We start from the raw sequence: 13970 nt of genomic DNA, 5'->3' as shown, positions 1-13970 counted from the left end.
TGTTTAGCATTTCTAGAACTGCTTCAGTCCAAAAAGAAGAAAAAAAGACTTGATCTATCATTTCTCGGCAACAAACATTAGGAAAAAGATTTTGAAAGTAAGCATTGACAATGTGCAGTTTTGCACGGAATGAAATTAAGCTTTGGGGTCTGTACATTGCTGGTCCTGTTTGACCCATTGCGTTCTTGATTGATCGGCTGGCTTTGTCAAACATCCATCTCTTCAACATTTCTTTAACCAAATATTACAAGTGCTTGACCTTCCTGGTGCTGATCAGAGAGATTCCTAGATATTTCGATCACAAGAAGACTGGAAAGGATGGATCATGGGGAAATCCAAGTGCCATTACAACAGCCATTTCCCCAAGTTGCTGCATGTGGGGTTCATGTGCCATCCATCTGCAGTACATTTGCAGGAATTAGTCCAGTTTTTTTTTCCACATACTTACTATAGCAGAATATCACTGACAGTCTGACACCACGCTAACAAACAATTAGTTCCCCCATAAATCGTTAATAAGTCAATTGTACTTGTGCTTGCTTGGGGATCCAGGACTGCATCACTGGAGCACTTTTGCTGCAAGCGACCGAGTTGGTGCTAAAATATTCTCCCAGATCAACATGCCGAGCCAGGTGCCCAGGTTCTGGCACTGCAGCAATCCGGTGTGGTAGGGGCAAAGCCGGGACCGGTGGTTGAGCTGACGATAAACTAGTGCTGTACAGCTTGGAGCTGAGGAGGACGAGGAGATCAGAAGCAGGCAGTGGACGATCCCTGTGGCCTCGTCAATACTAATACCGATGGTTAGGCTTTCTCCAACCATTCCCCCCATCCAACTCCCCCCAAACGTACTATTTACTATATTTTACTACCTCCCTCCAAAAAATTCCTCCCCCTATAACTCCTTCTCTCCAACCATTCCCTCCATATCTATTCCCCCTATATACTATCACTCATTAACTAACTATTTAATTAATGTTTTTGAATTTAAAAAAATCATACAGTATTTGTACTGCCATAATACACATTATCATCGTGTTACGGGGCTCAAACGGGATTAATATCGCGAAGAAACGGTGTGATTAGAGATATAGGGAGAGTTGAAACTCCCCCCATACGTGGGGGGAGATTCATCTCTCCCCCTGTGTAGGGGGAGCTGTGGGGGGAGCCGTTGGAGCGCTCGCTCCCCCCAAAGCCCCCCTACATAGGGTGGGGGGCGGCTTACGGTGAGCCGTTGGAGCTCGCCTTAGCTGCTGATGGTGTAGCATCATGCCACGTAATAATGAACGGCTATGTGGGCATCCTCTTCTTGGAGGTCGGAACATTCATGTTCCGCAGCTGTCTAGAAAACGCAAGTGGTTAGGAGAGTAGAGAAGCATCAGGCTGGTACAGTGGTACTCGACTAGACTATTCCAAGGATTTGGATGTGCCTGATGACACATAAACCTGATTAGATAGAGCCGACCTAACGCTGCCGCCAGTGAGGGCCTGGGGCATGACGTGACAAGGAAAGGATTGGGATTGCATCATCAGCAAATAATTCGTTGTGGGGAATCAGTGGTTTATTGGGTGGTTCTTGGGGGTGCTAACCTGCTATTAGTATATGATGGTGGCTGCTTGCTTTGGTCCCCAGCTCTTGGATGGGTAGGAGGACGGTTGAAACCACCGGGGCAGGGTGGGGGCCAGCCTTCTGTGCTCCGGTGGGGGCTACTGGTTCCGCCGGTGTCTGGCTGCCGGCGGCTCTGGATTCTTGTTCGGCCTTTTCGCATTTAGGACAGCATGTAACTGTCTGTCCAGCAGAACAATCAGAACGCACCCATCCAGAAAGGGAATAAGGGACAGGTGAGTAGAGTATAGCATGCAGCTACACCCAGCAACAGTGGTTCTGTGTGGCCATTAGCGGCTGTTCATGTATTCAGCTGGGCACCAATTTAATTTGAAACTATGATCAACAGCCGATCATTATTAATGAATGTGAACCTAACAGAGAGAGATTCCAAATTATTGTGAGATTATATTAGCAGCAGCATAGCAAGCACAAGATCTCAACGCCTCTCTATCTACCAACACCTGCGTCACGATTCACGAGTATTTGCATATTTCTGTTGGCATTACAAGCCAGGAACCAATGTTCCCCTTCCTCAGGTACCACCAACTGACCAACACGCCAGGAACCAATGTTAAGGGTAGGCGCCATGCGCTGGCTCAGGGGCATCGCCGTCATCGCTCCCTCGCGAGGGGCTGGGGGTGGGGATTTTGCTGCCATTAATCTAACACAAGTGCGTCAGGGAATGCCAGGTTGATCAGGGGGTGCCGTCGAAGTCGAACTGGCAGGGCACATGCTATGGCTACGCGATGCTAGCTGAGAGGGGCCGTGATGCAGATGCTAACTGAAACTGGAGGTGTGTGTATCAGCCGCAGCATCGGAATCACTGGGTGCGCGTTGCTAATGGGAAGTGGATCACTGGCAGTAAACTATTACGCCTCGAACAGCATACGGCTTATTTCTGTGGGTGTGTGAGCCCTGCCATGTGAGGCGGCCGTGGACGGCGGCCGGCGCAGCGGTGGCGTCTGGAGCGAGGGAGTCGAGGAGAGGTGTCGGAAGTTGACCAGAGCACATCCGTAGTGCGCAACCATTCGGAGCTGGCGAATCTAACGGTCATGCCACGCTGGAAGTCAAATGGCTTAGGATCTGGATGAGGGAGCTGAATATGCTTGGTCGTGACGAACCGGTGAATTTTCCGACAACTATGGGTTTCGCAATCGGTGACGGTGAATCATGCTGGCAGTAATTTTTCCTCCATCTACTAGACTTTGTAATGATGATGCGATTACATGGTAATGACCATTATTACTTTTGGCAAAGGATAACTGCACTGTTCGAATTAACTTAAACTGTAATACTCGTAATTAGGATTTTGGACGTACAGGATCGATATATTGCACGTGCTGCTTCGGACGTGCAGTACCGCAAGTCACGAAACACCGCCATCAACAATTACGGAATGTTGATACAAAAGGTGTAAACGGGAAATCAGATAAAAGTTACCCGCTACTAAATGCAGCGCGTTCTCCCACCTCGAATTACGTTGGTGCGTCCAAGCAATACAGAATCGCAAGATCCAGAGAAATTTATTGATTTCTGTTTGCGGTAAAATTGAACAAGCCATCGTCCATCGTATATCATGTAGAGTTCTTTCAATGTCCAAAGTGTTTCAACTGAACAGTTAAAAAGATGAGCAACCAGCTAATAACACAGACTAAGTTGCCTCTTACAATTAAGATCCAAAACCATCAATCCAACTGCTGTTCATCTTACCAAGAAATATCAAAAAAGAAAACTATTATCAAAATGTATAACAGCACAGAAGCAACAGACCACTTTCACCAAGCTTAAGGCAGAATCAGGAGGAGACCTGAACAAAGAAGCAGGATAACACCCCTGTGCTGGCGAACCCACTGAATTGCTAAAACTAACATCTCTGACAAGCAGAAAAGGTGTATACAGAACTGGCTGCAGGAGAAAGCCACACAGGTTTACATTCTGAAGTTCTGTCGTGTCTTGATCATACGCTTCAATGCCGCAAGCCAAAAGTTGCACTCATCCCAGTCACTTGTTGTCAAGATTACCTACACCATTGCACAATCGTCAACAGTTTGAATCAGATACACTAAAAACTAGCATCCATCAATTTCTACCACAACATGCCATCAATTTCTACCACAACATGGGGGTAAAGGAGAAACTCTACATAACCTAATAGCGCGGCTGAATAAAATGTACCTGGAGGTGCATGGCAGTAGCAAAATCACTACTATCAAGTGCACTGCACAGCTGAATGAGTTTAGATGAAACATTTGGAGATATGTCACCACTATTTAGTTTCGCAAACAATGCCCCTATTTTCCTTGAATTGTCTTCAATTTCACGCTTCTTTGCTTGAGTAGCTTGTGATCCCCCGGGGGCTTTGGATGTCTCGTCAAATAGTCTGGTCAGTGTTGCAATAACAGGTCTCAGTTCAGCTGCAACACACAAACAGAGAAGTCAATACCATGTTTCCTAGCAGCATAAAGTATTTCTTTGGTACAATTGAAATGTTAGAACCAACCAAATCATATAACAGGTCAGTGGAGAAAATGTTCCTCAAAACCAGAATAGAGAAAAAAAAGCTTATTTAGCATGAACATGATGATAAGTCTTGCAGAATCCTTTACAGGCAAGTGAAATAAAAAAGACCCAATAACAACAAATATAAGCACTGTATCTGCATTCCACATACCAGAAACCTTAGATGTATCAGCTGTCTGCACGGTCGGGGGAGGTGCAGGAGGAGCTGGCTGTGCCGGTGCCTGTGCCGGTGACTGTGTTGGACTTGAGGGCTGGGCCGAACTCAAACCTGGCCTCTGAACAAAGCCTTGATTGTTTGATGGCATAAACCTGGATGTTGAGTTAGTTGCAGTGGCAGAATGGGGAAGCATCTGGTTAGGGACCGTTCCTGGTACAGAGGCCGTAGGACCAACAAAAGGGACTGGTGTAGTCTGGTATTGAACAGGTTTGAATGTGGGTGGAGGTCCGCTTTGATACGGAGTAGATGATGCAGTAGAATATGGCTGGTTTGCAGCACCCTGTATAAACCAGAGATCAGTTTTTAATTGATATCATGCATACAGCAGGTAAAACTAAGTCAGCAATATATCTACCGTGTAAAGCTGGGAGCCCAAGGTATTAGGTTGATGATATTGTTCTGCATTTTTTAGACTCATTGGGTTTGCAGGAGTAAATGTCGTTACTGTTTGCGGCGGCACAGGTATGGGAGCAGAACCTTGTGGTTGCTGCAAAAGAAAACAAACAATTATGGTAATCATGCATAAATTTATGTGGGAAGAACAAAGCACCCACTAACTTCACATAAAGTGAAAGTAAGCTAGTCAAAGTAACCTATACTTCAGCAACAAAAGCTACAAACACATGTCCAGATATCACACATCATATCCAACACTATGATTACGTCTTTTGTTCAAGCACAGTAAGGAAACGACAAATGTTACCCTCATATTCCCCTATACAATATATGTACAATACTAAAACTCCCGCCAGACCCTGGCAATCGCACTACCTAATGAGATCACTGGGGCACTTCTCCATAACATAATCAGGCTAGGGTAATAATCATACATGAAACATGATACTTGAACTAAAAAGGAGAAGGGGTTTCCTGAATAACATACCTGAGAGCTGATGGGTGTACTTGATGGAACAAACATTTGGGCTGGTTGTGTAGGTTGGTATGCATCGCTGTATGCAAAGGTTGCATTAGGTTGTTGCTGGTAACCATCTGAATATGTGTTACTTGGAACATTATATGATTGTACCTGCTGTTTGTGGTACTCAGAACATTAGTTTACAACATCTCCAGCAAACATATTACTAATTTATTCCTACAAAATTAAACTGGTAAATCAAATGGGAAGAAACAATGTACAAGAGGAAACCTGGTAAAGATTCTGAGAATGGTCTGGGGTGATATAATTCTGATTAGCGAAATATGGGGTACCGGCACCAGTGCTATCAGAAACAGAGCTCCTAGCAGCATCATTCTCTGGAAAGCATACCTCTAATCAACGATATGATATAAAATTGCATGTCTAATCATCAAAATATTAGCACAATGGGGGGAAAATGGTTTGACACTGCAGACATAAAGGTAAAACAAAAAAACTGTATTGTGCTGCAAGTTCAAATGCAAATACCTACATCTCAGATGCATATAGAGTATTAAAGTAAACTTTAAGCACAATTTTTAAGCCAAGGAATAGTTCATTTACAAGCTAAGGCATGTAAGCAAAAGCAATAAAGTTTTGCAAAGTCAAGGAAATGTTGATATCATCACTACTTAAAACATTTGTGTTGGTTGTGGTGGATGTAGGTTCTCCCCGGATCTTCTGCGGACTGGTCTTTGTGTGTGTATATGGATGTGGTATGGTGGATTTTTTTCATGGAAGAAATTAATTTAATTCAAATGAATTACGACATTAACACTAATGCATCATGATATTAGATACCCATATTAAATTTCGCGATTTGAGATCAGTTGCAATTCGAGGGCATCTGACAATAATAAGATTTCTTTTAAGTTCTGGCAGCAGTCCTAAAAATGTTATACTTTAGACAAACAGAACACCAAAGACAACAGGATAAATACTTTAGATTTATACTACAGTGACATGATGAAAGGTGTTGGACGGCCAAAGCTTTTCAATATGCTTGGAGCGAATGCCTAACTCAGCATAATAACATTTGATTCTACAACAAGTCAAAAACGCATAAAAAAATTAAACGAATAGAAGACAGCACATAAAACCAGATCAAGTGATTCTATAAGTTTGTGCCAACCTTCTGTGGAAAATGCAATTCTATCTCTCAAAATCGCCAGCTCATGTGAATGTTCATCTGATCCCAGCAGTTTCAAATACTCCATTGCAGTCTTAAGAAGACCTTGATTGGCCAACAGTTCAGCGTAGTTCTCAACAAGCTTAGATAGCGATGCGCTGAATCTCTTGTGGCCTGTAGCAAGGGCGAGAGTAATGGTCTTTTCCATCAAATCCTGCATTTGCATACTAACCAGTTACAAGCTGTTTCGAGAAAGCCAAGGAACAATTAACTTTTAGTATCCAATTGTACCTGGAGAAGATCAACATAAGCCTTCCCACCATCTTCAGACTTCAAGTTGCGAGACCATATTTCCACAGCTTTGTCAATATTTCCAGCACAGATGTAACAAAGAGTTGCAGCTAGTGTATCTCCAACACTAAGGAGTCTAGATGCAAGTGTGTCACACAAAACATTCCATTCCTCTTTCCGCGCAAACTGTTGCAAGTTAATAGTTACATTAACTCTCAAATACAAGCAAATAGCAGCCACTTCCTCCATTCCATATTATAGATCATTTTGACTTTTCTAGATAATGCTATGCACCTAAATATACACTGTTTAGATACATCTAGACAAGTGAAAATGACCTATAATTTGGAATGGAGGAAGTATAGCACAGTTATGAAATGGAGTAATTTAAAAATCACCAACCCAGGCACCCAGCTACCCCTTTTCACTGTTTATCTAAAGAAAATATTTTTTATATTGCAGGAAGATCACCAAGTTTGTTCATAGCGGATTTATTTGCAACTCGGCCGAAACAAAATGGCTAGGCTGGTCAGATAGGACCATTTTCCCTGAGTCCTACATCATGGACCCAAAAACGCACCCCTTACCCAAAAAAGGGATGTCGATCCTCAAATGGTTCACCAGCAACTGTTTTAACACTGCTGCTCCAGTTTGAGGTCACCAAATAACATGGGGACCCAAGTACCCAACTCATGAACTATGCAAACCTGACTACCTGAGCAATAATAACTTCCAAAAGGCTAGTGTTGTACATCAAACAGAGTAGCTGAATTTTCATAAATAGGACTATACACTAGTACCAGCATTGTGGTCACACACACGCACATCAGACAAGCGCCTCTAAAATCAGTTCAGTCTTAATTAAATATACGTGAGATAACAACGAATAAATTGCAATGGCACTTTAGGCTCACCTACGAAAGCTTGAAAGCATCATTTGAGTAAGTCTTCAACAAGATATCACAAGAAAAAAAAAACACAACCCAGTTGAACAAAGGTAAGAGTTGCAACTTGCAATACATCCAATGTATGAAAGACACTTACCGTGCACAGTAGCGCAAGAGTTTCTTTCCACGAACTTAGGGGCCAAGTACTCACGAAACTCATTAAATCATTGCCCACCATAGCAGAAACAACCTGAGTTTGAAAAAATATAAGAATAAACAAGGGTAGTTATCAAATGGATGCCCAAAATAAAATACAGATATCCATAAATAGATAATAAAATTAAACCTTTAAGTAGGGCGAGATACTCTTCCTAAGATACTGATTTCTTGTGCTTTCCCATAGAGCAGAACCACCAGCATGGGCAATAACCAAAGCATCAGCCATACGATTTGCAGCAAGGCACTGGTTAACTGCACCTTTGTAGTCTCCAACCACCAATGCATGTTGAATGCTCTTGTCAATTGATGGATCAGATGGCACAACATCTCCAGGCATTTCCTGCTCTATCTGTTCACCATTTGTAGAAATTGATTCTTCAGCTAAGCTAGCCTCTGAAGGTTGAGGATTATTGAAAAAATCATCCCCGTTATCAACGAGAAATTGAGCATCTGCATTATCAGTTGTTGTGCCGTGATCAAGGTTAAGTGTATCCGCCAATGTTTGGCTCAGTTCGTCAGTTGCATCCACAGTTGGTGCCTGAGGAGGTTCGAAGCCAAGATGAGCAAGCAATTTTGTCCTTGCAACATCCCCATCCTCAAACATAACCCTTAAGAAGCCCCATGTTTCTCTTTCCTCATCAGATCTGCTCAAAACATACATAGCATAGAGTTAGTTATCATGCAAAGGTTAGGGAGCGTTCTACTAAAGGGTAAGTGCATACAATGATTCTTGTGATTTTTTTTCACACAGAGCACGTAGCGAACTCTTGTCACCATTCTGTATAGCAGCTTCAAATTCAGTTGACCGGCTGACCAGACTTTGCTCAATCACCAAATTGTGCACATGCACCTATTATTATACGTATATGTTAACACAGTAACTTCAAAAGGAGAATAAAGCAGGCAAGCACACAAGAAAACAAACCTCAGAAGAAGATACTTGGGCGCCTTGGGTGGGTGCCGCCGGATGGAAAGCAACAAGTTTACCACCAAAGCCAAAAGATGCACCAGTGGGGCATTTCAACCATTTTGGAGCTGGCGCTCTTGGACGTGCTGAATATATATTTTATTGGTCATCAGATGAATCATATGAATGATGGTATGCACAATATTGTAGTTAATACCATAATAACTGCTGAGGTTGTTGAGTTTGTACTCTATAGACTAAAGAAATATATGCTTTTCATTCGATGATTACTGGTAAATGGTTATAGACCTAAAAGCCCAAAGCCCAAATGGTTACATATGCCTCAGTGCACCTCGGCATTTTACTCAAATCCAAGTACGGATATATATATAAAAGATTAATTTCGAGGCATTCAACCTTGTCATGAAATGATGGAATAATAATGTTAATGCTGTTGAAGTTTACTCCTGACAATGGATGTGCACAAGATCAACAGCAATAATCTAATTGAAAATTTGGTTATCTTAGAAATGTAAGCAAGCCACAGTATGCTAAATTTACCTGGGGCACCTGCATCACCAGCTGCATAAAGTCCAGAGAACTGTAAAAAAATAAATAAATTTAGAGAATTTAGCTTTTTAAAAAAAGTAACATGAGGGTGCGTTCAGACCTACAGATACTATTATCTCATGAAGAACGATGCTAAACTGATAATAGAGTGGATAGATAAACATGGTGCAGCGGACCAGCTGCTGAACTCTAATGCATCTTTAATTTATATCCATGTTCTAATGCATCTTTAATTTATATCCATGTTGGTGCTAAAGGGTCAGTTTCTTGCAGTATACTAGAGTAACACACAATTTTTTACATAACTACTACAGCATAGAGCAAATTTTATAAAATGACAACTGAATCCTACTGCATTTTATGGGCTGCATGATGGACCAAGTAGTTGGCTTATAGTAGAACTCTATTGTTTACATAACTACTGCATTTTATGAGTTCTACTATAAGCTATTGCGTGTAAATTATTGCACCTAGGCTATGTATACCTAGGTGCAATAGTTGGCTTATATAGTAGAACTCTATCTAGGGCAAACAAACCTTAGAAAAATGTCATCCTACTTTAAGGATACCAATGACAGCCAATAAAATTGTTTGATGCAGTATATTTTTTAAGTCTGAGTGTCTGACACAGGTCTCGAAAATTGGGTGACAGTTTCATAGTGATTCAACATATATCCAAAGTGGAAAATTATAGCTCTCATCACCTCTAGGTTGTATATGCCAATTTTCCCATCAAATGAGGATGCTGCTATGACGCCTGGTATTTTCCGATACCAGTGAAGGTCAAAATTCCAATTATCGCTCGTTGGTAGCTCACTAATAATCTGTAATAAATAAGACAATGAAATGGGCACAGTAGGAAAACATGTAAAGCATATCAGAATCCCAACATATTTTTAATTTGTAACATACCTCTCCACTGACAGTATCCCAACATATTGTTCTATTGTCTTTGGAACATGTAAGCAAGAACGAACTATCATAAGGGCACCAGGACATAGCAATTACACCTGGTCGATGCAAAAAACACAGGTAGAATAAGAAAGAAGTATAAGCAATTTGTGTACATCAGCAAACTGGTTAAAAATCCATGAACAAAAGGAGAGATGAAACCTTTTGAATGGCCAACGAATTCTCTTACTGGTGAAATGGTCTTCCTCACATCCCAAACCTGTGATATATGAGCAATGATATTGATGTAAATGAATAAAATACTCAGTATAATAAAATTTGTGATGTGAACTTGTGGGAAGACCACTCTATTGCCACCCTTTTCTTGAAAATAACGAAATGACAACTTGAGTCCAAAAAGAAATAATGCAACAAATTTGTCTATTTGAATATAGGATAGCTTCACATGGAGAAGGTAAGTAAGATACATTTTTCTTTGGGGGTGTAGTAAAAATGAGAAAAGGTAAATTACTCTCAGAGATGGTGAGCTGTCATCATCTGATGCAACAATCAGTTGGGTGGACATGTCTGGGTTCCATTGAAGAACAGAGGATTTCCTTCTAACAGAATCTGAAAAGCTGTTCAGCAGTTTAAAGTTATTAATCCAAACCATAGATTGTATCAGTAAGAGATCATGAAAGTGCAGAAGTAACTCAACAGCTACCATAATTACCTAGTCAGTGGTTTCTGGTTCCTTAAATCCCAAACAACTGCAGGGCATGAAAAAAATAGTCAGATATAAAAATTACAAGTGACAGTAACTTAAGGTAAACCTAGAGCAGAAGCGACTAAGTTTCTGTTACCTGTCATTCCATTACTAGAAGTGGTTGCTACTATATGTTGAAACTTGGGATTCCAGGATAAACAAGAGATTTCAGCTTGTGCACTGGAACCAACACTCTGCTAAAATTACAAGAATAATTAAACACTGATAAAGTTCAGCAAAATAATGTCGCCAAAAAATGGTGCCATAGTTGGAAGATCCAAAAAAAAACACTAAATGTGGGTTAAACTCTGCCACATACAACTAAACCTCAGATTCATTTGCAATCCTAATAACATACGCCCATCGAACATGTAAAATAAATGCAAGCTCATGAAAAAAGAGGGCTTGAAATGCATAGTCCTTGTGCAGCAAGGTAACATCAAGGGATCTACACATAGATTCGCTTGGCCTTTAACAAATAACTAGTTGTAACACAGGTGGAAACATTGAGGTTGTAAAAGCTACGACTATAATCGTATTTAGCAGTGCAATACCCCCCCCCCATCCAGTTTCATCCCTGCATCAAATAGTGCTACCATTTCTGCTCATACTGAAAACTAACTTAAAAACGAGAATGCTACTTCATTTTACCAAAAAAAATATAGTTGTCTGAGAAATGGCATAATCATACTAGGACAGTCGTAAGCCCACAACATAGCATCATGTTTTCCATGAAACGGGAAAGCACTTCTGAATCAATACGAGCAGAGAGTAGCGGAAAACACGCATCTCACAAGTTACCAATCAGGTCGCAAATCCTCAATCCTCTTGTATGATAATAAGCTCTGTGAAAAATAACGAGTACCTTGAGTGGCGGGTAAACAGTTGGCTCGACTGGGTTCTTGAGATCCCAGATGCAGAGCTCCCCCTGCTCAGCCCCTGAAGCGAGCCGATTCGGCGTGAGCTCGCTAAACTCCAACCCACAAACCTACAAAGCCACCACAGACGTAATTCAGCACACGGCGCCAACCCCATCAGAACACCAGGCACGCAAACTTATCAATCCAGCCCTGCGCAACTCACCGGTCCGGTGTGCTTCTCGAGCCGCGCGACCATGGCGTCCTCCGCTTTGCCCTCGGAGCTGAAACAGCGGCAATTCAATCAGAAGGAGAGCAGATCTCGAGTGTGAAACGGGCGAGGGAGGCGGATCCGGACCTGATCATGATCAGCGGGTTCCACACGGCGACGGAGCCGTCGCTGAGGCCTCCCGCAAGGAGGCCCAGCTCGTAGGAGTCGCCCTCCACGGCGCTCGGCCGCGACCAGGAGAGGCGGTTGAAGCGGTCGGGGGAGGGCGCGGAGGCGAGGAGCGGGAGGTCCGGGGAGTCGGACTGGAAGTCGAGGCGGAAGATCTCGATGTTGGCGGACGCGGAGAAGCTCATGTCGACGGCTCCGCTCATGGTGCCGGCGGCGAGGTACGGCGCGTCCGGCGCCAGCGCCGTCAGCGCCGCCCGCTGCGCGCTCTTGATGCACGCCATCGCCGGCGAGACCGCGCAGATCTGGGCGCGCCCGCGCTCTCGAGCTCGCCCAGGGCAGGGGCGTTGCGTTGCACGGCGGAATTGCAAGGGCGATCTGGAGGGGGGAGAGAAGAAGAGAGATGGTGGTGGTGCCGGTGCGGCGGGAGAGGGTTGGGGACTCGGGTCGAATCGGGGTGCGGATCTGATCGGGTCGATGAAGTGGGGTTTGCGTTTGCCCTGCGTGCGGGCACGCGTGATTTGGCCGCCTTCGGCCGCGTCATCCCGAGTGATCACCGCTGTTCGTTTCATCGGACGGGTTGCTGTGTGCCGTTAGATTTGAAGTTGCATTCTCGCCTATGCGCAATTCAGGTTAATCCAGTTTCAGAATGTCCTAACTCCACAATTATATGAAAGAGCTCTTGCATCATCCGAAACAAACATGTCTCCATGTTAATTGTTTTGCTACAGGTTTTCTTTGGGGATTACAAATTTGTAGCAAGGAGGAGGTGCATACATCACAACTCATAAGGTGCTAAAAGTGACCTTACGCTGAAGAAAAGAACCTTTAAAAAAATTTCAGTCCATCAATTCTATGATTAGCATTTGGACTGCGGCTCACCGTACAACTTTACCCCACGCTGGCATAGACGCATAGTAAGATTGGCCCTCTTATCACGCCAAAAACTTGTTAAAGCTAGCCACCGCCATCACATGCTGTTTTTTCTTTGTCATTGCATAATCATCATTCGGACTTGAAATACACCTATTCGAGACCCACGAACACAACGCATCGGTCGATGACATGGAAATCAAAATGTCTAATGTTGATTCATGACATTTTTTCCTCGTGTTCTCATTACAACATTGCCCATCAACAACCGTCTTCTATTTCGCGCATGGCCAAACTGCATCTGCATGCTATATATACTACCACGCTTGCCCTGGTACCTTTACTCGCTGATGGATGCAACCCGCCTCCTTGGATTCCAGTGTTGGTGTCAGGTATACATTGCAGGATACAGCTTCCACCTTGTTTGTTCTTCAATTAGGTTTGTGTTGAATCGCTTTAAAGTCTCAGTCAAACTTGAAATTATCGGAATTTATCAACGAACAGTCCATCAGAGATGAGACCCGGGTGCAATTTCAGTGTAAAAAACGGTAATTAAGGATTTTCCAGCACTCTGTTTTTACATTTTCAGAGGAAATGATGGAGCAAAGAAAAAAGAAAGAACACAAACAGCTACTATCTGGAGACCCAGAAAAATTGAGCCCATTTCGATACTGAGGGCTGAACCAAAGACGAGAGAACTAGGCCCGATCATAAAACTTCCCACCCAGGGCAAAACAACTGCCGGCCTTCCTTCCTGCTTTGATAGCCCGGCCCATTATTAAGTCGTAGCCTCTATAGTCCATCGACCGCCGTGGCCTCAAAAGGGCTCAGCATTCTCCGAGAACTCTCAGGCTGATAGGAAAAGTTTGCGAAAAATAAAACTAAAAAGCATTATAGTATTTTTTTTTATATGATAAATATTGTCTT

At 43.0% G+C, this 13970-nt stretch overlaps 1 protein-coding gene across 3 annotated transcripts; it reads right to left on the bottom strand.

The window, feature by feature from the left end:
* Positions 1-3142: 3142 nt before the first annotated feature.
* LOC120662058 (protein transport protein SEC31 homolog B-like) lies at positions 3143-12619 on the bottom strand. Of its 3 annotated transcripts, none has more exons than XM_039941135.1 (22): positions 12135-12619; positions 12003-12060; positions 11785-11907; positions 11017-11116; positions 10887-10923; positions 10686-10791; positions 10376-10433; positions 10175-10272; positions 9967-10086; positions 9254-9293; positions 8711-8838; positions 8508-8635; positions 7913-8429; positions 7724-7816; positions 6680-6865; positions 6392-6602; positions 5491-5597; positions 5227-5370; positions 4699-4830; positions 4278-4623; positions 3782-4020; positions 3143-3627 (listed from the first exon to the last, which is right to left on the bottom strand). In XM_039941135.1, the coding sequence occupies exons 1-22, from the start codon at positions 12452-12454 to the stop codon at positions 3535-3537; spliced, it is 3384 nt and encodes a 1127-aa protein (XP_039797069.1). In that variant the 5' UTR covers positions 12455-12619; the 3' UTR covers positions 3143-3534. The 3 variants fall into 3 exon arrangements, with proteins under 3 accessions (XP_039797069.1, XP_039797068.1, XP_039797067.1); XM_039941134.1 differs by having other exon boundaries at positions 5227-5373; positions 11017-11113; XM_039941133.1 differs by having other exon boundaries at positions 5227-5373; positions 12135-12606.
* Positions 12620-13970: the final 1351 nt, after the last annotated feature.

This window comes from Panicum virgatum, chromosome 2N, assembly GCF_016808335.1.
Source record: "Panicum virgatum strain AP13 chromosome 2N, P.virgatum_v5, whole genome shotgun sequence".
Lineage (NCBI taxonomy): Eukaryota > Viridiplantae > Streptophyta > Magnoliopsida > Poales > Poaceae > Panicum > Panicum virgatum.
This window is presented reverse-complemented; position numbering and strand designations above follow the sequence as displayed.